Source organism: Salmo trutta, chromosome 22, assembly GCF_901001165.1.
Source record: "Salmo trutta chromosome 22, fSalTru1.1, whole genome shotgun sequence".
Lineage (NCBI taxonomy): Eukaryota > Metazoa > Chordata > Actinopteri > Salmoniformes > Salmonidae > Salmo > Salmo trutta.
Window position 1 is genome coordinate 5894388 of NC_042978.1, and position 24682 is coordinate 5919069.

Below are 24682 nucleotides of genomic sequence, written 5' to 3' on the forward strand. Positions count from 1 at the left end.
AAAATAGCCCAAAAGAAGAAAAAAATTGCTTCTTAGCAAAGAGTAATTTCTCAAGCAAGCATTTTGATAGAACTGTCTGGGAGTGGTCTAAATGGGGAGGGGAAAACTGACATTTTTCTGTTATTGGCAGAGGTATGGAACTCTTATTGGTCTATTAACTAATTTACCGTCTGATGTCGTCACCGGGCAGGCCGACACCCACCAAAACAGGCTTAAATTTCAAGTGAACAGCTCTTACTCTAAAAGGGCCTCATCAGCATTTTCACAATATTATTCCAACCTCAGTGTAGAAATATACAGCTCTGGAAAAAAGTAAGAGACCATTGCAAAATTATCAGTTCATCTGGTTTTACTATTTATAGGTGTGTGTTTGGGTAAAACGAACATTTTGGTTTTATTCTATAAATTAGACAACATTTCTCCCAAATTCCAAATAAAAATATTTCCATTTAGAGCATTTATTTGCAGAAAATTGTCAAAATAACAAAAAAGATGCAGTATTGTCAGATCTCGAATAATGCTAAGAAAATAAGTTCATATTCATTTTTAAAACACAATACTAATGTTTTAACTTAGCAAGAGTTCAGAAATCAATATTTGGTGGAATAACCCGGGTTTTCAATCACAGCTTTCATGTGTCTTGGCATGCACTCCACCAGTCTTTCACATTGATGTTGGGAGACTTTATGCCACTTCTGGCGCAAAAATTCAAGCAGCTCGGCTTTGTTTGATGGCTTGTGACCATCCATCCTCCTCTTGATCACATTCCAGAGGTTTTCAATGGAGTTCAGGCCATGACAGGGTTGGCCATGACATGGTCTTGATCTGGTGGTCCTCCATCCACACCTTGGCTGTGTGGCATTGTCCTGCTGGAAAAAAACAATCCTCAGAGTTGGGGAACATTGTCAGAGCAGAAGGAAGCAAGTTCTCTTTCAGGACAACCTTGTACATGGCTCGATTTATGCGTCCTTCACAAAGACAAATCTGCCCAATTCCAGCCTTGCTGAAGCACCCCCTGAACATCACCAATCCCCCAAAATTTCACAGTGGGTGCGAGACAATGTGGCTTGTAGGCCTCTCCAGGTCTCCGTCTAACCATTAGACAACCAGGTGCTTGGCAAAGCTGAAAATTTGACTCATCAGAGAAAATGACCTGACTCCAGTCCTCTACTGTCCAATCCTTATGGTCATTTGCAAACCTCAGCCTGGCTCTTTGCTTCTCATTGGGTTTTTTTCTGGCTTTGCACGACTTCAGCCCTGCCCCTAAGAGCCTGTTTCGAAACGTCCTCGCCATGCACTTCACCCCAGCTGCCATTTACCATTCTTTTTGTAGGTCACTTGATATCATCCTACGGTTATTGAGTGACATTCAAATGAGTTGTCGGTCATCCCGGTCAGTGGAGAGTCATTTTCGTCCTCTGCCGGTCTGTAGCTTTGTTGTCCAAAATGTCTGCTGCTTGACCTTGTTCTTATGAACCGCCGTCTTTGAAATTGTAAGGATGGAAGCAACCTGACACTCACTGTATCCCTCTGCCAGTAAAGCCAGAATTCAACCTCTCTTTCGCTCACTCAAAACTTTCGGCATGGTCAATTGGTATTTTTAATTCCAATTACTTTTGAGGTACTACTAAGCACTGCTTTTGCCATCCAGCTGGTCCTATTGCAAGAGGATAGTGATGACCACAGCAGTGGTTTTTATACTTTTCCTCGTTAAATAAGATTTGGTTCAGATGACCACCTAATCAGTACCTCATTCAGTAGAATGAGGTGTGCCTGTGTTGGAATTCAACAGACACTGGAATGGAAGCAATACATGTAGAGATGCTGATTTAAGAAAAATATGCAGCAGTCTCTTAATTTTTTCCAGAGCTGTACAGTTCAAGAGAGGTATTCATTGTCACAGTAAATTGAAACAGAGATGAATACAGGCTGGAAAAAAGCAAAAGCAACCACATTTGGCAACAATAGGCAAAAGGGTTAACTGTCATGGGTGCATAGCCAAGGAATAAATGTGAATAAATATGGTGGTAGCAGATAAGGTGAGTTTCCCCCCTTACAATGCAAAGTGCTGAGAAGCCATATACCCATCATCACCAGGCATAATGGAAGAAGAGTGTGTGCGTGTGAATGTGTGCCAAGTCCGACTGTTACCTTGTCTCTGCAGAGGCTCTCGATGAGCGTGTCTGCCTCCTCCATGCATCCGTACATGACCATGGCGATTCCAACGGCCAGGCCGCGCAGGATCTTTTCGTGCTGCGTCTCCTGGGCGTAGCCCACCATGTCCTCAATGGCCTGTGCCGACTTCGAGCCCAGCATGACTAGCCCCAGGGCCAGCCCCACAGCCTCACCTGGGAACAGAGGGCAGACGCAGACATGAGCACCACATGATGGTAGAGGTCTGTGCGGGACTGATTTCTTTATCTCACCCTCTCCTACAGCTTTTCATACCGCACGCGCCTACTTCTGCTGGCTTTTTGAACCGACTCCCACCCGCTCCTGCAAGATCTGGTCCCGAACCAAACCGCAGTCCTGCAAATGTTATTTTAGGCGTATGTGACACAGCTTGCTTGGCAGTCATGGTCCCAGCAATTTTTGTGCCCTATAGGCAAAACCAAAATGGGCAAAAATAACTGGCACATCGATCTGCAGGTTGAACATGGTGAGATTGTAGACTCTTAAATTGATAGTTCAGTTTGTTTAGGCAATTTTAAAGTTAACTAGCTACATTGCATGCTGATATTGTCTTTGGTATTATTGTGTGTAGCTACGTTTGCTAGCTAGCCAGCCCATAGAGAAAGCATTGCATTGTAGATGAGTCGACTTGAGCTGAAACAGATTTCCATAACGATTTTCTATGTTGCTACCAACCTTATTATAAACAAAAAAATATTGTTCTCAGTGTTATTTAACACTGTCAATTAAAGGAATGAGTGGATTTGGGTGGATTGTTCCTTTAACAGGAGCAGGCAGAGACAAATATGGGTAATAAATATTTATTTCCAGACCATGTAGTAGACCTAAACTATAAATTAATCATAATTAGGAAGTTAACTTCCTTGAAAAGACAACTGCCCCGTGCTTCCCCACCCATGCATATAGCTTACTCTATATAGCCTTAATTTTTGCACATAAAATAAGCCTATACATTTTCTAACACTGAAAGGGCTTTTTATCAATTAAAATATCCATTTGACATTGTTCCATAGAAGAATAAACCATGACATTTCAAATTATTAATTTAATAAAGCAACAATCTTTTCAATTAGGTTTTTATGACATGCTCCCCATAAAAAGGCTGGTAGCCGTCCCGTGTGTAGCTTGTTGTTCATGTTGGCCAACCAAAGCAGCAAGAGGCTCAATGTGTAGTAAATGTAGTCAGAGTTCAGGTAGGCCGTTTTATCTGATTGGGCTTAGCTAGCTATGCATCTTTTCTAAGCTACTCTAGTCAATACAGGCACTGTTATAAGGGATGATGAATAACATTGTGGCTGATACAAGTTAGCTAGTAGCCGAGTAGTCTCTCTCTCTGCCTCCATCTGCTTGCGCCCATCTCACCGGCACCTCCGCGGCAACAGAACGCCTGCCTCTTCCTCGCGTAGCAATGCTCAAGTTAGAAACGTATGTTTAAAAATACACATTTATTTCGAATATCCGGATACCCGACAAAAATGTATTATACGCTTAGTGAAAATATTTTAAACCCCCATCCCTAATTCCTAGGATTAACAGTATTAACACTAAAGTGAATTTTTTTTTTCACATAGCTACCAACCTTGTTATAATGACAAAAAATGCATCCATTTCATTATTTGTCGTTAAACAAGGTTGGTAACAGCTGAAAATCGTTGTGGAAATCTGTTGCCGCTAAAGTAGACTACAAAACCCACAATGCAATGCTCTCTCTAGGATGGCTGGCTAGCTAGCAAACTTAGGTTCACACCAGGGTTTTTTCTGGATCAAAAAGGGGTTAGGTGGTGAGCGTGGTAAGGGGCGTGGCAATGAGTACGGTTACATTTTAGAGGCCTCCATCTTGCCACTAGATAATTATTTTGTATTTTTAAGCCAATTTCCTGCAACTGTACTAATTTCTCCATAAAGCTGAGTTTTTTTCCTTCAGTTTTAAAGCAAGTTTCCTGCGATTCTACAATTTTTTCCATGCAGCTGAGAGAACATTTAGCAGTTTTAAAGCTAATTGGCAATTCTATTCATTTATCCATGAATGTGTTATTTTGCTCAAACATAAAATACTGCTAAATTCATTGTTTTGGGATTGCCAATCCTCCGTCTAGCTTTTATTTTGGTGATTGTTAGTTCTCAAAGATGATATTATTTAAAAAAATGTAGGTCCATTATCTTTTCTACATACTTTATATCTGGGTTTTAGTCGTTTAAGTTTACACTTAAGTGTTTTCCATCCCAGAAATATATTTAAACAAAATAAAAGGCCACCCGAGGACACAATAATACCAAAGTCAATATCATCATGAGAAGGAGCTAGCTGTAAAATTGCCTAAACAAACTGTACGATCAATTTAGGAGTTCATCTCACAGAGTTCAGCTTGCAGTTCCTCTCTGCCCAGAGCGAGTGCAGAGTGCATTGTTATGGCAACAACGGCTCTTTCCCACAGACACAGGGCGCATTGCGAGATGGTACTTGAAGGAGAAACTGAGTTGAATAATTTAGTACACCGATCAGATTGAGCACGTCTAAGCTAAGTTCCTACACGATTTCCTGATTTTACAGATGGACCACTTAGAAATTAAATCATGGGGAACACTTATTTTACCCACTGATAGAACATAGGCTTTCACCAAATTGATAGGAGTTTCTTCTTTTTTTTCTGGGGTTATTCATTTAATAGAGATCACATGTGCACCTGATCTCGCATGCCCAACTAGGAGAGGAAGGCTACTGAAACTTAAGGCAGCAAGAATGATGAGAGGAAACTTTGTCTAACATTTTGTATAGCCAGACTATAGCCATCAAACTAAAAACTCTGGACCTCGAAGCCAGTTCCACTGCGTTTTTTTAATTGTTCCCCTCTAGTCAAGGACTGACTTATACCTGGGAAACCAGGTGGGTGCAATGAATTATCAGGTTGAAGAGAACCAGCAGGCTGCAGACCTCGTAGGGTAAGAATTGAATACCCCTGGCCTATAGCCTACCTTATAGGAGTGGGACGATTTGCAGCAAGAGACAAATAACGTTGCGCCTTTTCCTTCGCACCTCAATTCACGTTGGTTGAGTGCCCTAGACTTTTTTCCATTATCAATATTTATTTCAAGACACTGTAGTAAACTGTAGCCTAATCGTATTAAAGTGAATTTCCTTGGAAAGAAACTGTACCATGCTTCTCTGCCCATGCATTTAATTGAGACCACACATTTAGCCTATTGTCGCACATGATCTTGCACGTCCAACTAGGAGAGGAGAGGTATAGGCTACTGAACTTGAAGCAGCGAATGATGAGTGTGTGTGTGTGTGAGAATAGTGTGACAAAAAGGTGCTTTTAATACAATATATTGGAGAACGCATACAAAACAGAAAGATGACCGTTTCCATATTTATCCATCTGTCTGACCACCTGCACCCAGTATGAAAAATGCAGACCACGCCGCAATGATCTCTGCCCTCTACATATAGGATATACAATAGGACAACACGGTGCTCCAATTGGGCAATAGGGGCACCGTGTTGTTTTTGCTAGTATCACTGAACTCTTATCAAAATGTTTTTCTGAATTCACTACCGATGGGGATTTGACATCCCATGTTACTCTATAAAGGCTACAAGAGCGATGCTAGTTGGCTACATTTAAACTTGAATAGCACCGAATTCCCTATTGTCTGTTCAGGTTCATGTACCTGTTACTGCGTCATCCTGGTACAGGTTAGACTTGAGCAGGTCGTACACATCCTGCCTGGCTGTACCCAAGGCAGCCAATCCCAGGCCTAGACCTCCGCCGTGACGGACAATCTGTGGAAGGAAACAAAGCAAACCACAGACATGAAGACAACTTTGTATTCAACTCAAATGTGGCATGACGTCCCTCTGATGGGCTTCGATAATTATTTATATTCTGCTTACACACACACACACACACACACACACACACACACACACACACACACACAAGATCAAATCTATGTGACCAAAGGGGTAGGGAGACTATAGGTTGATTTGGAATTGGGCGCTATAAATGTGACGCATCTGCTTGTTGCCACTCACGTCGTTGCTGGCGTTCTTGAGCTGGCTGAGCAGGTAGTCGATAATGTCCCCCCCGTGGTTGGCGTGGATCAGCCCGAGGGCGTACAGGCCGCCTCCCTCCTGGTAGGCCGATCCAGGGGAGGTGTCTTTGGGCAGATATGTGGCCATCAACTGCAGCGCCTCTTTCTCGTGGCCCTGAAAATATGCAGAGATGTGGGTGAAACGTGGTTCTTTATATAAAAATCAGAAAACCAAAAGAGGTCTCAGATATCCATTTAGGTTTAAATTGTTTCAGCAAAAGTTTACCTTGTGGATGACGCCAAGACTGGCTGTGGCTGTGAACTTGGCCCAGTTGGTGGCTCTTGCAAGCCACTCCAAGTTCTCTCTGTTAAAATAATGAATAAAATCACATCACACATTTAAACACAGCGTTGTTCCTTTATGTCCTCACACCACTAGGGAAATGTACCCCACTACCACCCTCACAACAAAAGAGAAATGTAAAACTATACTGGCAAAACAGAAGGTGATAGTCTCCATTTGTTAATGTTATAGCTGGTGATGTTAAAGCATAGTGGCTATACCTGAGGAACTGGTCACTTGTGGTTCCCGTGTGCATGAAGGAGTTGGCTATGACCGTAGCTGTGTGGCACACTGAATTTCGGACTGCATCCTGGAATAGGTAGACAAAGCAACAAAATGTGTGTGAAAACCTTTTAACCTTGAGGTAAAAAAAATCAAGTATATATCCAATATCAGTCAAAAGTGTGAACACCTACTCATTCAAGAGTTTCTTGATTTTTACTATTGTCTACATTGCATTATAATAATAGTGAAGACATCAAAACTTGGAAATAACATATGGAATCTTGTAGGAACCAACTAACAAAAAAAGTGTTAAACAAATCAAAATATATTTTATATTTGAGATTCTAAAAAGTAACCACCCCTTGCCTCGACAACGTTGCACGCTCTTGGAATTCTCTCAACCAGCTTCATGAGGTAGTCACCTGGAATACATTTCAATTAACAGGTGTGCCTTCTTAAAAGTTAATTTGTGGAATTTCTTTCCCTTCTTATTGTGTTTGAGCCAATCACTTGTGTTGTGGCATGGTAGGGGTGGCATATAGAAGAAAGCCCTATTTGGTAAAAGACCAAGTCCATATTATGGCACGAACATCTCAAATAAGCAAAGAGAAACGATAGTCCATCAATACTTTAAGACATGAAGGTCAGTCACTTCATAAAATTTGAAGAACTTTAAAAGTTTTTTCAAGTGCAGCTGCAAAAACCAAGCGCTATGATGAAACTGGCTCTCATGAGGACCACCACAGGAAAGGAAGACCCAGAGTTACCTCTGCTGCAGAGGATAAGTTCATTAGAGTTACCAGCCTCAGAAATTGCAGCCCAAATAATTGCTTCACTAAGTTCAAGTAACAGACACATCGCAACATCAACTGTTCAGAGGAGACTATGTGAATCAGGCCTTCATGGTTGAATTGCTGTAAAGATACCACTAAAGGACACCAATAAGAAGAAGAGACTTGCTTGGGCCAACAAACACAAGCAATGGACATTAAACCGGTGGAAATCTGTCCTTTGGTCTGATGAATCCAAATTCGAGATTTTTGGTTCCAACCGGCGTGTCTTTGTCGGACGCAGAGTAGGTGAACTGATGATCTCTGCAAGTGTGGTTCCCACCGTGAAGCATAGAGGTGGTGGTGTGATGGTGCTTTGCTGGTGACACTGTTGCTGATTTATTTAGAATTCAAGGCACACTTAACCAGCATGGCCACCACAGCATTCTGCAGCGATACGCCATCCCATCTGGTTTGCGCTTAGTGGGACTATCATTTGTTTTTCAACAGGACAATGACCCAACACCACTCCATTCTGTGTAAGGGCTTTTTGACCAAGAAGGAGAGTGATGGAGATGACCTGGCCTCCACAATCACCCATTCTCAACCCAATTGAGATGGTTTGGGATGAGTTGGACCGCAGAGTGAAGGAAAAGCTGCCAACAAGTGCTCAGCATTTGTGGGAACTCCTTCAAGACTGTTGGAAAAGCATTCCAAGTGAAGCTGGTTGAGAGAATGCCAAGAGTGTGCAAGGCTGTCATCAAGGCAAAGGGTGGTTACTTTGAAGAATCTCAAATATATTTTGATTTGTTCAACACTTTTTTGGTTACTACGTAATTCCATGTGTTATTTCATAGTTTTGATGTCTACCCCAGTATTCTACAATGTAGAAAATAGTAAAAAAGAAAGAAAAACCCTTGAGTGAGTAGGTGTCCAAACAGACTGGTACTGTATGTCTCATACTGGCATCCTTTACCTTTGTGTTCTTGAGGATTATTAGGTCTGTGTTGTTGTTCCGGATGAGGAACTGTAGATGCAAGTCGATGGCCATTTCGCCGCTGAGAATTTTTGTCATCTTTGCATTCTGGTCCTTCGGCTCATCGTTCTATGCAAGCAGAGGCAGGGCTGACCAATTATTTTGGGGCGACAACAACCATTTAAAATTGCATAAGACAACCATCAGGTTGAGGTGGGGGGTAACATTGGGTCTTTCGTACTCACGTCTGCTGCTTTTCCTGCAGGGGAGCTGCCGGCCTTATCGTCTGTCTCCATAGCATCACTGAGACAAAGGAGAAAATATGATAACTTCCATGCAACTTAAATTATAAAATGCAATCCTGATTGGCTAAACTTGGCAAAATCAACTTCATTTCACAGTAAATTATTCGTGAAGTGTCAAGATATCCTGCCTACACCAAGGTGCAATTTTAACACATCTTACTACATTTTCTACCCATTTACCCTGCTCCCTCCATCTTTCCGTAACCCTTTTTTCTTTCCTTTACCTACCCCTCACACCCTGAGGCTGTACCCTCCGCCTCGCCTACCTGTCTTTGTCCAGGGTGGGCACGGTGCCCGTGTTGGTAGAGCCGGGCACGGCAGGGATGGGCGTGCCCACAGTGCGCAGGTTCTGGATGACGGAGGAGAGGAACTGCTGGCTGGCGCTTTCATACAGGTCGAAGCAGATCTGGTAGGCCATCAACAGGTTGTCTTCCTTCACCAGCTTCTCCAGGATGTCACTCACCGCCTGTGGGTCATCCAGGAAGATCAGGCACTGTGGAGGAGAAAGAAAGAAGGGAGAGAGACAAAGTTTGAGTGTGATGCATGGTGGTCAAGTGGTTACTTCCTTGCATTAGTAAAGTGTATTTATTTGACATTGAACACATTTGCAGCTAAAAGCTGAATTGCAGTAACCAAAACAAAAAGAGATTTAGGTGGGGGGAATGAAGACCGGTAATCTCTAGTCAGCCTCAAAGCGACTGATTCTGCTGGCAACACGTGAGTATGGGCACATGCAACCTGTTTGTCCTGATGAAGACCCACCTCAGAACAAAACATTGCTACAAATAAAAATGGTTTATGAACAATATTGTGTTTGTCTTCTCGTTTTCTCATGCAGTTTCTCACATACTCCTCTAACAATAAGGTGCATGTGACAATGTTAATTTTCAAAGTAATTTGTCATTGAATGACTGTCTAATCTCACTGGGTCAAGAGGTTACAGTTTCAGATGGTGAAATCGGAGAACTATCCTACCACCAAACTGTGGGAAACTGAATGGCTACAAAAAAAATCTGAGCCCAATTTGAAGTGTCCTTTCTTCCTGTTACCTGGCAAACGTTGATGAAGTCAGGCTTCTCCAGATTCATGTAGAGCTTGACCAGCACTCGGAGGACCTCATTGCGGAACTTCTTATTTTGCATCAGTGACATGCAGACCTTCAAGCTGTAGGCCAGTAGGCCACTAACGTCATTCTGTACAAGACAAGAAAAAGAGTTAGGATTGCAAGTTGTTACTGGAATAAAAATTTTTTACACCACAACATTCCATTCAAATGTAGGCTAAACCAAAAAGACAATGATCTGTGGATTTTCATGAAGCTAATCATTTTTGATTACATTAAGTAGTCAAATTAAACTTAATTTGTGTAACCAAAACAGAATTGGTTCAGAAGACGACCAGGGGAACCACTGACCGAATCAAGGATGGTCTTCTCAAAGATGTCCAGGCGCCGCGTCTCCAGGGCAATGCCAATGGCCTGCTTGTACTTGTGGTCGCCCAGGCACCGCAGGAACATCTTGTTGACGATGCCCTCCAGCCGGGGGTCGATGCTCTTCTTCTCCTCATCCTCGGGAAGCTCAGCGTTCTCCCCGCGTTGCTTGGTGTAGTGGTCGATGCATTTGGCTAAGACGGAGAGAACCGAGGTCATCAAATAACTGCTTTATACCGCTGAGGAATAATTAACCGCTGTGATTTGTGGTATCAGTGAGTTGATATCTGAATTAGCAACGCTGGTCAGTGGGTATACACCAATTGAACGTTATTGAGGCGTCTATGGGTAATGTAACAAAAGGGAAGCCTAAAGATCAGCAGGACGCTGAGGTCATCATCAAGATTGTGTACTTGAGGACACCAAAACATGCAGTGGTGACATCACTCACCGATAATGGTCTCCACATACTCAGAGTCGTCTGTGACATTGAAAAGGTCTCCTGCACCCAGAGCGTAGTTCAACGACTCGTCAAATGCCCCGAGGTGGTAGAACACTTTAGAAGCCACCAAGGCAGCAAACGCCCTGCTCCGAAATGTCTCATCTTCATACAGGACCTCGCTGTGAGGAGAGAACACCATTTAGAAATAAACCCATTTAACATGAAGAACTTTATCTTGTCATGTTTCTCTTCCAATAAAACTTCCTTATCAAAAAAAACGTACATTTTGTCAACAGATCCCGATATCTCAGCCCAGAAGTCATTGACAATGGAGTTCAGCTTGTGCAGAGCAAACTCCTACAAGCAAAACAATCCCAACGTTAGAATAACATTTAAAGATCACAGTCTAATAGGATTTTGGTCTACTCTAGGTCCAGGATTGGTGACCCCTGGTGTATTCTCACTGGATAACAAGCTGTGTTTATGATACCTTGAGCTGGGGCTCCTCCTCATCCAGGAGCGAAATGATTCCAGCTGAAATCAAAGAATATGTAGCTAGTCAGTTTCAACACCATGGATAAAACCTGATGCAAGTGTACCTAGCTAGCTAACGTTTGTCATAGTTACCTAGCTAGTTAAATTAGCTACATGTGAAGCCCAAAACAGGTCAAACGAGTAGCCGCGTTTACCAGGCTTTGAAAACAAATTATACAGCATGTTGTTTTACATTATCTAGTTTGCCTACTAGCTGAATGGGCCGGGCACAACTGTTGACAACTAGTAGGGTGTCCACCCACTCTGCCCAGCGTGGTGAAAACACGCTTAGGTGATGACATTTCACTTATGTTATAAAAATACATTTCACCAAGACAAATATGATTATTTATGTTATGAATCATTCAGTGGGGTCTTACTCTAACATATAATTAACATCATATCCCAAAATGTTGGAACTTAATACATCCGATAAGCAGAGCTCTGTTGACAGAGCGGTGCAGCTTTCTTGACAAAACTTGAGGAATTTACATTTTGTGGTAATTGTCTTCCTAGTTGTTTTCACAGCTCGCAAATAGTATAATTAGCATGACACGAGCTGAAATAAATGTAAAAGGCTTTGAAAATAAAAAGCTAGTGGGAAGCTCAGTGCTTCATTGACATTTCACAGACATATGCTTGTTTTTGTGACAAGTCAAAAAAGAAAAGGAACTTTGTATTACTATGAACAGCGTATACTAAAATACTACATGTAGGAAGGGAAAACCTGTTTTGGTGATTACTGGTACATCATCAAAATAAAAATCGCAGTAAGTTTCTGGAAGCCTAAGTACTAGTGCTGCACGGTATCCCGGAACGTCGGTACTTTTTCCAATAATAGAACCTGAAAAACTGCTAGGTAGTAGAATTTTTGTTACTTTCGGAACTTCTGTCAAATGTGTCTCACTGATCAAGTCCGTACCAGCACAGCCAATGTCCCCCTTATAGCGCGAGTGCACCATGCCACTTAGCCTGCACTGGGTGTCTGGGCTAGAGATGCGCGAGTTGACTCAACCCGCAGTCATATCCGCGGGATGGGCGGGCTTAGGGTCATGAAATATTGTGTGGATGAAGGGAGGGTGGGTTGAATAAAGAGAAAACAATACATTAAAATAGTCCATAAATGTATAATTCTTGTGCAATTTTATGAACACTTTCCTAATACTGAGTTGCGCGCACAACCCCCCCCCCGGCAGACATACTTTGAAAACAGTTACTGTAGCATTTATTTAACTACACAGCTCACATGTGCTCATACTTGACTTTTGACCATTTTTATGAAACGCTCACACTGTAGAGCCCTGAGTGGTATATTAGACATTCTTAACCACCAATGCCAAAATCTACCCGCATTTGGCGGAGTGGGGTGCTGTTCATTTTAGGCCCCGCCTCTGAAACATTGTGAGTTGCGGTGCATTTATGAGATCATCCGATGCAGATTAGGGAAGACAGGGCTATATCCCGGGGATATAGGCTACTGAATATAGCATATTCACGTCGCAGTTAGAGCGACTATTGTGCAGTTTCCAAAGCGAAAGTAATATGATGATTGGGACACAAGTGATGATAGTGATCAATGGATTTAACCTGAGCATTTTTGTCCAATAAACAAATGACTTGCATGGACTTGCACATGGTTTTATTTAGGAATTTTGTTCGTTGGAAAATGTTAAACCAACCAAATGAAAAAATTATCTACACACAATACCCCATAATAACAAAGCAAAAACAGGTTCAGATGTAAAAAATAAATATTACATTTACATAAGTATTCAGACCCTTTACTCAGTACTTTGTTAAAGCACCTTTGGCAGCAATTACAGCCTTAAGTCTTCTTGTGTATGACGCGACAAGCTAGTCCTTGATGACAAGCGTACTGATAACATAATGAAGCCACCACCATGCTTGAAAACATGAAGAGTGGTACTCAGTGATGAGTTGTGTTGGATTTGCCCCAAACATAAGGCTTTGTATTCAGAACATAAAGGTAATTTCTTTGCCACATTTTTTCCAGTTATTCTTTAGTGCCTTATTGCAAACAGGATGCATGTTTTGGAATATTCTCTACAGGCTTCCTTTTTTCCCCACTCTCATTTAGGTTACTGTTGTGGCGTAACTACAATGTTGTTGATCCATCATCCGTTATCTCCCATCACAACCTATAAACTCTGTTTTAAAGTCACCATTGGCATTATGGGGAAATCCCTGAGCCGTTTCCTCCCTCTGCGGCAACTGAATAAGGGAGATCAAAAAAGGGGAGGTCAAAATTCTGTTTGTACACTTGTTTACGTGGATATGCTTCTTAATAAAACCTATTTGAAACAAGCCATTACACTTTGTTACTATCATGGCATTTCATTACTATTATTATTCAGGTAATTACTTATGAATATTAATGAACAAATTAAGAAGAAATGCCAGGTTGGAGAGAATCAAAAGCCTCCAGTGTATGTCGGATACAATAGCAAATATTTTTCTCTTTAAAACGCATTATAAAACCTAGGCATACCTTAGAGTTTCTGAATGTAGGCTAGAAGATAATGAATTGACAAGGAAAGCATGAAGGGGACAGCTATGCTATAGTATGAAGATGAAATTGACAATCACTAAAATTGAAACAAATACACGCAATGTCCATAGCCTATTTATCAGCGACGCTGATTATCGAGGGGGAGAGTGTTGGAAACATTTTTCAAATATTGTGAGGAACTATTATAATTTCAATGGAAGTAAAAAGAAACTGACTTTGTTGGCTTACTGTGTGAGGTGAAGAAAAAAAATGACAGAAGCCCAGCTGGGCACTTCCCTACATTTCACATTTGCAAGGCCAGGTTCTTCAATGCATGCTCACATGCTGACCAAACTGGACGCGCACATGTGTCCGCCATTGCGCGCACTTTTTTTTGTTCACCCACACCAGAAGTGATCAGGACACGCAGGTTGAAATATCAAAACAAACTCAACTAATTACCTTAATTCGGAGACAGGTTGAAAAGCATTAGTCATTTTTGGCAATTAGGCTAGCTAGCTTGCTGTTGCTAGATAATTTGTCCTGGGACATAAACATTGGGTTGTTATTTTACCTGAAATGCACAAGGTCCTCTACTCCAACAATTAACCCACAGATAAATTCGGTGTACCGTTTTGTTTCTCATCATCTCGCCACCTTCCTACAGGCTTCTTTTTCTTCTTTGGACTTTATATGGGAGGTTGCCAACCAACTTTACGGTGCATTAGTACAACCAACTAGAGTGTGGACGTCAGTTCATCTTTCAATCACCAACGTGGGTATATGCTCCTAAAAACCAATGGAGGAGATGGCACGTGCGTATATCCTTCTAAAAACCAATGAGGAGAGTTGAGAGGCAGGACTTGCAGTGCGATAAGCGTCACAAATAGAACTAACTTCTATTTTAGCGCCTGGCCACGCAGGCGCTCGCTGTCGCGACCTGTTGGATCGGATTGGGATTGGGATCCGGGCTCTTCGCTGGCCATGGCAAAACACTGACATTCCTGTCTCGCAGGAAATCACGCACAGAATGAGCAGTATGGCTGGTGCCATTGTCATGCTGGAGGGTCATGTCAGGATGAGCCTGCAGGAAGGGTACCACATGAGGGAGGAGGATGTCTTCCCTGTAACGCACAGCGTTGAAATTGCCTGCAATGACAACTAGCTCAGTCTGATGATGCTGTGACATACCGCCCCAGACCATGACAGACCCTCCACTTCCAAATCGATCCCACTCCAGAGTACAGGCCTCGGTGTAACGTGCATTCCTTCAACGATAAACGCGAATCCGACTGTCACCCCTGGTGAGACAAAACCGTGACTCATTATTGAAGAGCACTTTTTGCCAGTCCTGTCTGGTCCAGCGACGGTGGGTTTGTGCCCATAGGCGACGTTGTTGCCGGTGATGTCTGGTGAGGACCTGCCTTACAACAGGCCTACAAGCCCTCAGTCCAACCTCTCAGCCTATTGCGGACAGACTGAGCACTGATGGAGGGATTATGCATTCCTGGTGTAACTCGGGCAGTTGTTGTTGCCATCCTGTACCTTTCCTGCAGGTGTGATGTTCAGATGTACCGATCCTGTGCAGGTGTTGTTACATGTGGTCTGCCACTTCGAGGACGATCAGCTGTCTGTCCCGTCTCCCTGTTGCGCTGTCTTAGGCGTCTCACAGTACGGACATCTGCAGTCCTCATGCCTCCTTGCAGCATGTCTAAGGCACGTTCACACAGATGAGCAGGGACCCTGGGCATCTTTCTTTTGGTGTTTTTCAGAGTCAGTAGAAAAGCCTCTTTAGTGTCCTATGTTTTCATAACTGTGACCTTAATTGCCTACCGTCTGTAAGCTGTTAGTGTCTTAACGACCATTCCACAGGTGCATGTTCATTAATTGTTTATGGTTCATTGAACAAGCATGGGAAACAGTGTTTAAACCTTTTACCATGAAGATCTGTGAAGTTATTTGGATTTTTACGAATTATCTTTGAAAGGCAGGGTCCTGAAAAAGAGACTTTTTTTTGCTGTCTTAAATCCTTTAGACACTAGGCCCTCCGTGAAATGAATGACAGCCCTGTGTTAGAAGAACTCTCCACATTTCTTTTCCTCAGCCAACAAGATGAGTAACGAACAGCAAAAGCACTAGCTTATGTCAAGCTACTATCTCCCATAGTACAATAGTTTAGTTAGCCAGTTTGACGTTTTGTGCCAGAAATAAATATTCCAAACAGATCCCTAATTCATACAACCACTGTACAAACTATTAATAACAGCAATGAGGCTGATGCAACAGCTCAAAACATTTCACTTAAAATGTTGACAAACTATTCCTTCTTCACATTATAAGCGCAGCAATGGCACACGGCATTAGGCTATATGTGCAAATGTTCCAAAATCCAATTAGCAGGAAAACACCATTCTCAAAAGCCCACTGCAAATACGAGCTGTTTCATGTGACAGAGATGAAAATATCCTTTAGAAATTTAGAAAGAGGGAAGACCTAAAGATGTTACAACTAGCATATGTTGCTAATATGACTAGGATTGTGTCCATGGCTGCAGGACAATGATTTGAAAACCAATAGAACATGAGATAAATAGCCTACTGGTTTCAATGGCATATGAGGAAGTGTTCATTAAATAATTCCCTCAATATTCCTACGTTTGGAATTTGGCTAATCTACTTTGAAACAAGGTAAGACATGCCTCATGAAATGACGAAATACTTTCAAAATGTTGACTGCATCCGCTCAGATCGCACGGTGTGTGATTTTGCGGTTTGCAACAAGCAATGACCTTTCTCTACTAACTAACTAACAGTGCCTCCAGTAGGCCTATGCAGGGGCATAGGCATGGGTGGGTCAGGGAGGGTACAGGCCCAACCAATCAGATATGAGCAAAAACACTCTGTTGGCCCAATTTCTGCAGACCCACCCACCAACAAATTTCTGGCTACACCCCTGCAGCTATGTCAACAGAATCAAACCTTTAGAAATTAATATTAATTATCCTACATTATATTTGCCAAACATGACTGGCTTTAAGCCTATATGTAATTAAGTCTCATTAAAGTTAGGTTACATTTTCTGGCACCTCCCTCATGTCAGCATCAGTGAAGCTGTAGCCAACATGCATATGTCACCTACACATTAACAGGCAAATGATTTACCCACATTTACATACAGTTTTTTAATAAAAGAACAGCTAGTGTTGTTCAAATAAATGTAATTGGCTATTTTGGTTAATGGGCTTGGTGCCATAGAAGATGGCCTTGGTGCCGTGGCAGATTGGGCACCTCTTGAAGGCCAAATTACCTTGTCCCTAAAATCTCGAAATTCCAGGTTTGTGCGGCATATCGGCCAGGACCGGGTATGCTCAGTCTATAAATTAAAAGATTACGTATCAAATTATACCATGCCAGTAGGGATGTACATTTCGGTCAATTTTGATGTTGACTAACTGACCCTCATTAACCGGTCAACAAACGGTCAAAATACTCATAGATCTGTATATAATGACATGATGCTTATGTTTCCGCCCGAACAATGGGAGTCGTCCCAAGGCGGGAAGGCAAGCGACTAGCTTAGGCCCAAAATATACCCATATGGCTTATTTTGAACAGATTTTCTATTCCTCTCTGATACTATGCATGCATACAACGACCGGACATGTTTCATTAAGCACTTAATGGAAAAAAATGCAACAATAGCAAGCCTATCATCTTACAGTCAAAAGGCCATAAACTATTATTGAACATGTAATGAAGCAGCTAATAAAATGTCATTTTCAAACATTTGCCAAAAGGCATTTTGCGGAAAATACCATTCTAAACAGCGCACCTAATAGGCAGTTGTGACAGATGAAAATCTCAGTTAGAAACCTAGAAAGAGGGGGGAAATCTAATAGCAACAACTATAATGGGTTGCAAGTATGACTAGAATTGTGACTTTAGCTTCTGGACAACGAAAGAAAGTTGATATGAAAACCAATAGAACAGGAGAGAAATGCTGGTTAACGGCATATAAAATAATTGCCTCCAGTACGAAGTGCTTCATTATTTGAAGTAAAGTAAAACATTCAGGTTTCAAACAATTATACTGCCTGAAGCTCACGTTGCAAAGTGGTGGATGATGCGGTAGCCAGACTATAGCCTAAGCACCCGAAAAGGTAAATGGGAGGAGCGCTTTAATTGTGAGTTGAGATTGAGAAATAAAAATAGCTCCTTTGTCGTCGTCATCAAAGTTTTTAACACGCGATTGCATTTAGAACTGTTATTGGTTGCGTAATGACTGGGCTTATGGGTTCACTCCAGTAGCCTACCGGCTTTAATAGGAGCTACTCTTGTGCAGTCTGACAGGTGGAGGCTATTCCTCTCCTCAAACTAGGCTCTGTATGCTGTGCGCGTGATAAATAAGATGCATGACGACTACCGAAAATACACGCACAGCAATTTCATTACACAAAATTATGCAAATTAACCTATAGACCGATAAGCATGACCCCTCAAATGTATTTTCAGCGGCTAACCGATTAACATCCTTACATGTTAGGTTGGAGAGGATTGCCGCATTTTCCATTTGAAACAACATTAGCGCATTATAGGCCTCAGAGGCTGAACAACCTTTTCGACTGCTGTTGAATAATTTATGAATAGTCAGACCGATTTACTAGCAATGCAATGAAGACTTTTATACAATGCAGGTTCACACATCAAACGATTAGCCTATAGCACTCTACACCCCGTGCACCATCCGTTGGAAATAGGAGGAGATGTAGAACGTTTAGACTAAGTTAGCAAAACAAGTGCTTATAATCATTAGTAAAACACTCCAACTATTAGGTCAAGTTCATCTACATTAAAATTAAGTTAATAAAAAAATTGAAACTTTCCTAAAATGAATGTAGGCCTTTTTAAACGGTTTTGACAGATATTTTAATTTCCTGACGGTCTTCATCCATAACCATCAGTTATAGTTATTCAATTACCGTCACAGCCCAATACCTTATTTTTACTCCTGAATTTATTTAGGCTTGCCATAACAAAAGGGTCAAATACTTATTGACTCAAGACATTTCAGCTTTTCATTTAATTCATTCCACTTTGACATATGGGGTATTGTGTAGATCAGTGGCACAATCTCAATTTAATAAATGTTTAATTCAGGCTGTAACAACAAAATATAGAAAAAGTAAAGGGCTGTGAATACTTTCTGAAGGCACTGTACATTTTGGAATGATGCATTTTGATATGAGGGTCACCAAAACTAAAAGAAAAACAGGATGAGGTTGCACGTCCTGTTAAAAAGAACACAGCTCAAAACCGCACAGAATCTATGAACAATATGTACATCACTGGTTAGAGGACAATTTGTAAAAGACAGCTAGCTACATTTAAGTGTTGCATTTTGTTTCAAGTGGGTCGCCAACTCTGTAAGTGTAACGCAACACTTTTTTTGTTAATCACTCCCATCGATATCACGCTGAAATCAATAGAACAGGGGCAAACATTTGGGGTGTAGCGCTGTTTAAACTAACACTATTCAAAGGCCACAGAGACATTTTGAATAACCTACACATGGTTGGATGTTGATTTTGGGAGGCTGCCATCACGCAAAGGAACAAACCACTTTTTCTGTTAATTCCAACTAATCACAATCCGCCATAGGATATCAAGTGACAATGGTTGGCTGCTATTTAAATGATAGTTTGACTTTCAAAGTCGTGTATTGGTGTGTGGCCAGCGACTTTTATAGAGACCGCTCCGAATTATCCGTGCCATTTAAGAATGCAGCTATCCTTCTCTGCGACCCCCAGCGTATGACTAAATCAACAGTACAAAACCAAAGATATTGATCTGTTTTAAGCAATTGATCTTGTCATCGTGTTGACTATAAACATCAACAATCTGAGGTAAAAAGGATGTGTAATACCCCCCCAATTCACTGTGGTCAAACGTCAGCTTGTATAACGTAGTAACAAATACTGTCCACTTCATGGAAAGTAGCGTAACATACATTAATTAGATATGGCTAAATAATTCAATATCTTTATTTAGGATGATACTAAATGAAGTAAACTATAAAAATGTGACATGTTATGTCAAAATCAATATCTATCCAGTGAAGGCTCCTCAGAAGAGGAAGGGGAGGACCATACTCCTCAGTGAATTTCATAAAAATAGTGAAACATTTAAAAAAAGGTTATCCGTTTTAGATAAAACTATACTAAATATATTCACTTCACCAAATAATTGATTACAACACTATTTTGCAAACGTCTACAGTAGCCTCAACAGCACTCTGTAGGGTAGCACCATGGTGTAGCCAGAGGATAGCTAGTTTCCGTCCTATTCTGGGTACATTGCCTTCAATACAAAACCTAGGAGGGTAATGGTTCTCACCCCCTTCCATAGACATGCACAGTTATTATGACAACTTACGGAGGACGTCCTCCAACCTATCAGAGCTCTTGTAGCATGAACTGACATTGTCCACCCAATCAAAGGATCAAATAATGGTACTGAAACCATAAGTTACAGCTAGCTAACACTGCAGTGCATAAATGTGGTGAGTAGTTGACCGAGAAAGTGAAAGTCAATAGTTTAACAAAGAAAAAGGACAAGCAAGAGAGAGCTACCTATATTACGTTGTATTTTTTCCCCACTTAGCTAGCGAAAGCAGCTAGATAGTTTAGCCTACAACACTGGAACTTTTCCAAGTCAAGGGAAGTTTATGGTTTTATTAATTTATTGCCACCGGGGCCGCCAGTGTAACTGCTAGCTAACTGTACTGCATGATTGTAGAGGGTTTACTAATGTGTTAGTTCTAGTAGCTATGTTGATTATCTGACTTTAGCTAATATGGGGACAACAATGTAGGCTGTGTGTAACGGTTAAAAGTTATAATATGAAGGTTTGGCTTGGAAAGTATTTTTTTCACCTGATCACATACTGCTGATGTGTTGTGCACTGAAGCCTACAAGCAAAGGTAAAAGGTGAGAGTAGAGTGTGTAGAAGCAAGAAGGAATTAACAAGCAAAGTAAATATGCTCTTTGTTTGTGGCTGCTATGAAAGTGAACTGTGTTTGAGTGTGATCAGGGGTATTCATTCCTCCAATTCTGTTGAAAAACATTTCTTAAACAGAAGCAAACTGAACGGGGATAAACATACCTGAATTTGTCCAATAATTAACACCGTTAATCAGCTAGATGCAGGTAAGCGTGCGCAAAGCGGAATTGAACATGTGACTGTCACCGTGATTACGCAAATGTTTCTCTCGACCTCTGCACCTACACTGTAAACTTTCACTCATAGGCTAGGTTGTAGCAACCTCATTATGGGTATAGGTAAAATTTCAGTATCATGAGGTAACCTAAACCTATCGATGCTACATTGAACTGGGTGAATGGAATATGACCGACAGTCATCCAATATGCTGTAATAGAAATAAGGCCAATAAAAAAAAAAAAATAGTCCTCCCTTATCTTAAACGGCACCGACCGCCACTGTATCTATTTTACCTATTGATATTGTTATATGTCCTCCGGATTTGAGAAGATAACAAGTTCAATGGTAAGTCAGTCAGGTAGCCATTATTCTCACACAGCATCCAGCCTAGCTGAAACGATACTATTTTCTTGATTTTTAATCACTTTTTCCTCTGGCCTCCACTGATTTAGTCGCCATCATCATACTAGGGTAACACCGCCAATAAATTGGGAACGGATTATGATAGATACGTAAGGTTTCAGCCATTGGTTTTCGTTGATGATTACCTACACAATTAACATATTTTACCCATTGGTCAAAATATGTGTTTTTTTATTGACACCTTACAAGGTAACAGCTAATGTGATGCAGATACTAACTAAACGCAGCAAAAAAAAGAACATGTCCCTTTTTCAGGACCCTGTCTTTCAAAGATAATCAGTAAAAATCCAAATAACTTCACAGATCTTCATTGTAAAGGGTTTAAACACCGTTTCCCATGCTTGTTCAATGAACTATAAACAATTCATGAACATGCACTTGTGGAACGGTGTTAAGACACTAACAGCTTACAGAGGGTAGGCAATTAAGGACACAGTTATGAAAACTTAGGACACTAAAGAGGTCTTTCTACTGACTGAAAAACACCAAAAGAAAGATGCCCAGGGTCCCTGCTCATCTGCGTGAACATGCCTTAGGCATGCTGCAAGGAGGCATGAGGTCTGCAGATGTGGCCAGGGCAATAATTTGCAATGTCCGTACTGTGACTTGCCTAGGACAGTGCTACAGGGAGACATGACGGACAGCTGATCGTCCTCGCAGTGGCAGACCACGTGTAACAACATCAAACCTGTGGGACAGGTACAGGATGGCAACAACAACTGACCGAGTTACACCAGGAACGCACAATCCCTCCATCAGTGCTCAGACTGTCTGCAATAGGCTGAGAGAGGCTGGACTGAGGGCTTGTAGGGTCCGTCATGGTCTGGGGCGGTGTGTTACAGCATCATCGGACTGAACTTGTTGTCACTGCAGGCAATCTCAACACTGTGCGTTACAGGGAAGACATCCTCCTCCCTCATGTGGTACCCTTCCTGCAGGCTCATCCTGACATGACCCTCCAGCCATACTGCTCGTGATTTCCTGCACGACAGGAATGTCAGTGTTCTGCCATGGCCAGCGAAGAGCCCGGATCTCAATCCCATTGAGCACGTCTGGGACCTGCTGGATCAGAGGGTGAGGGCTGGGGCCATTCCCCCCAGACATGTCCGGGAACTTGCAGGTGCCTTGGTGGAAGAGTGGGGTAACATCTCACAGCAAGAACTGGCAAATCTGGTGCAGTCCATGAGGAGGAGATGCACTGCAGTACTTAATGCAGCTGGTAGCCACACCAGATACTGACTGTTACTTTTGATTTGGACCCCCCTTTGTTCAGGGACACATTATTCCATTTATGTTAGTGACATGCCTGTGGAACTTGTTCAGTTTGTCTCTCAGTTGTTGAATCTTATGTTCATACAAATATTTACACATGTTAAATTGCTGAAAATAAACGCTGTTGACAGTGCGAGGAAGTTTCTTTTTTGCTGAGTTTAGGTAGCCAGACAGCTAACATTAGTTAAAGTTAGCCAGCTAGCAAGGCAATTATGTTGTCCAACAGCTAATGCTGACTACAGAATAATGAAACAATATAGCTAACGCTAACTAACAATAATGTTTTGGAATACATTTGTCCGTTTCTAGCTAGTTAGATAACGTTAGTTCGCTTGAAAAGTTTGTAAAATAGGTAGCCAGCTATGTGACTCGGCATCTTTCCCGTATTCCATGCTCACATTTGCTAACGTTACTGCTTACCGGCAGATGTTATCATGTTTGGTTCTTTATTCTCCCCCTCAACTCCAAGAACCCAGGTACCGTTTCAGTTAGCAACAATGAACTTATGGAAAATCTAAATCTTGAAAGGACCGTAAAGGTGTCCGTTGTTCTCAACAGAGGGACACTTGTTTCTTGAAAATAATTGTTTTGCTCAATAATGAAAACCCCCTCCCGAAAGACCCATAGTTAGGTATATAGAGTTAGTGCCTGGTGAAATTACAGCTCATCGTTGTCAAATTGGCTGATTCTTGAAAAGGGTGAAGAAAAATTCTGATTTAAATCATTGTCAAAAGACTGTATATTTCGATTCTGAGAACATTTTAAGCATCATGTCGGTATGATTTTGTTTCCACAAACCGGCTTCTATTCTGCCAGTCTCGCATGAATCAGTTATTTTACATGTCATACAGACGTTTTTCTGCAACCCTAGCGCTGGAGAGAGAAAAAAATACTGGTAATCTTCCGTCAGAAATAATGACAGTGAATTCACATCAGTGCGTGTTTATTTTAGACGAGTTTTGTACCATCATTATTATGTCTTTTAAATGAAAATTGATTTGTGTGACTTACATTTATCTCCCTTTTATCAGTCCTTCTACATAACTTAAAGCAAAGAGGTGCAATACATTGTTGCTCTTTCAAAATAAAACATGTTTGAAAAATCTATTGTAATTGGTTAACTGAAGGATTTGGTTATTGTAATTGGTTAACAAGCAGCAGCTTCAAAACTATGAATTGCCTGAAAACAATGAATGAATCATGAAAGACAGAACATGTAGAATCCAACAACTAAATTCAGTATATTTTTATTTAATATTGTATGAATATGCAATTATACAACCATTAGTTTAAAATCATAAACACAAGTTAGAGTAAACCCATAACCCATAAATGGTTGGATTAGTGCAATTGTTATTATTATTAGACTAAGGCACCAAAATGTTACACGTTTCTTGGTTTCTCATTGTTTTTAACAACTTTTTATTTAGCCAATTAAAATAATTAAAAGCATGGGTAGCCTGAGTGAAAGAACAATGTTTCTCAAACTAACTATCAGTGGCTTAATGTTAACTGAAGTCAAGTATAAACTGAAACAAAAAACAGCAACATTAAAATACGTACAAAACGGAACGATGTACAGTACCAGTCAAAAGTTTGGAAACACCTACTCATACAAGGGTTTTTCTTTATTTTTACTATTTTCTACATTGTAGAATAATAGTGAAGAAATCAAAACTATGAAATAACACATGGAATCATGTAGTAACCAAAAAAAGTGTTAAACAAATAAAAATATATTTTATATTTGAGATTCTTCAAAGTTGCCACCCTTTACCTTAATGACAGCTTTGCACACTCTTGGAATTCTCTCAACCAGCTTCATGAGGTAGTCACCTGGAATACATTTCAATTAACAGGTCTGCATTGTTAAAAGTAAATTTGTGGAATTTCCTAATGCGTATGAGCCAATCAGGTAGGTGTAGGGGTAGACAAGGTAGGGGTGATATACAGAAGATAGCCCAATTTCGGGAAAAGACCAAGTGCATATTATGTCAAGAACAACTCAA

General features: G+C 41.1%; 1 protein-coding gene across 1 annotated transcript in view; it reads right to left on the reverse strand.

Moving 5' to 3' along the window:
- The window catches only part of LOC115157960 (26S proteasome non-ATPase regulatory subunit 1), a 123511-nt gene extending 100211 nt beyond the window's left edge, over positions 1 to 23300 (reverse strand). Inside the window, exons 1-14 of the mRNA XM_029706336.1 lie at positions 23094 to 23300; positions 11209 to 11252; positions 11002 to 11075; positions 10728 to 10897; positions 10262 to 10470; positions 9897 to 10040; positions 9114 to 9340; positions 8788 to 8845; positions 8543 to 8671; positions 6793 to 6881; positions 6515 to 6593; positions 6230 to 6403; positions 5866 to 5977; positions 2152 to 2348 (exon numbers count right to left, since the gene is read on the reverse strand). Coding sequence (XP_029562196.1) covers positions 2152 to 2348; positions 5866 to 5977; positions 6230 to 6403; positions 6515 to 6593; positions 6793 to 6881; positions 8543 to 8671; positions 8788 to 8845; positions 9114 to 9340; positions 9897 to 10040; positions 10262 to 10470; positions 10728 to 10897; positions 11002 to 11075; positions 11209 to 11252; positions 23094 to 23109 — 1722 coding nt within the window. The 5' untranslated portion in view covers positions 23110 to 23300. The remainder of the gene's footprint in view (positions 1 to 2151; positions 2349 to 5865; positions 5978 to 6229; positions 6404 to 6514; positions 6594 to 6792; positions 6882 to 8542; positions 8672 to 8787; positions 8846 to 9113; positions 9341 to 9896; positions 10041 to 10261; positions 10471 to 10727; positions 10898 to 11001; positions 11076 to 11208; positions 11253 to 23093) is intronic.
- Between the last annotated feature and the right edge of the window lie 1382 nt (positions 23301 to 24682).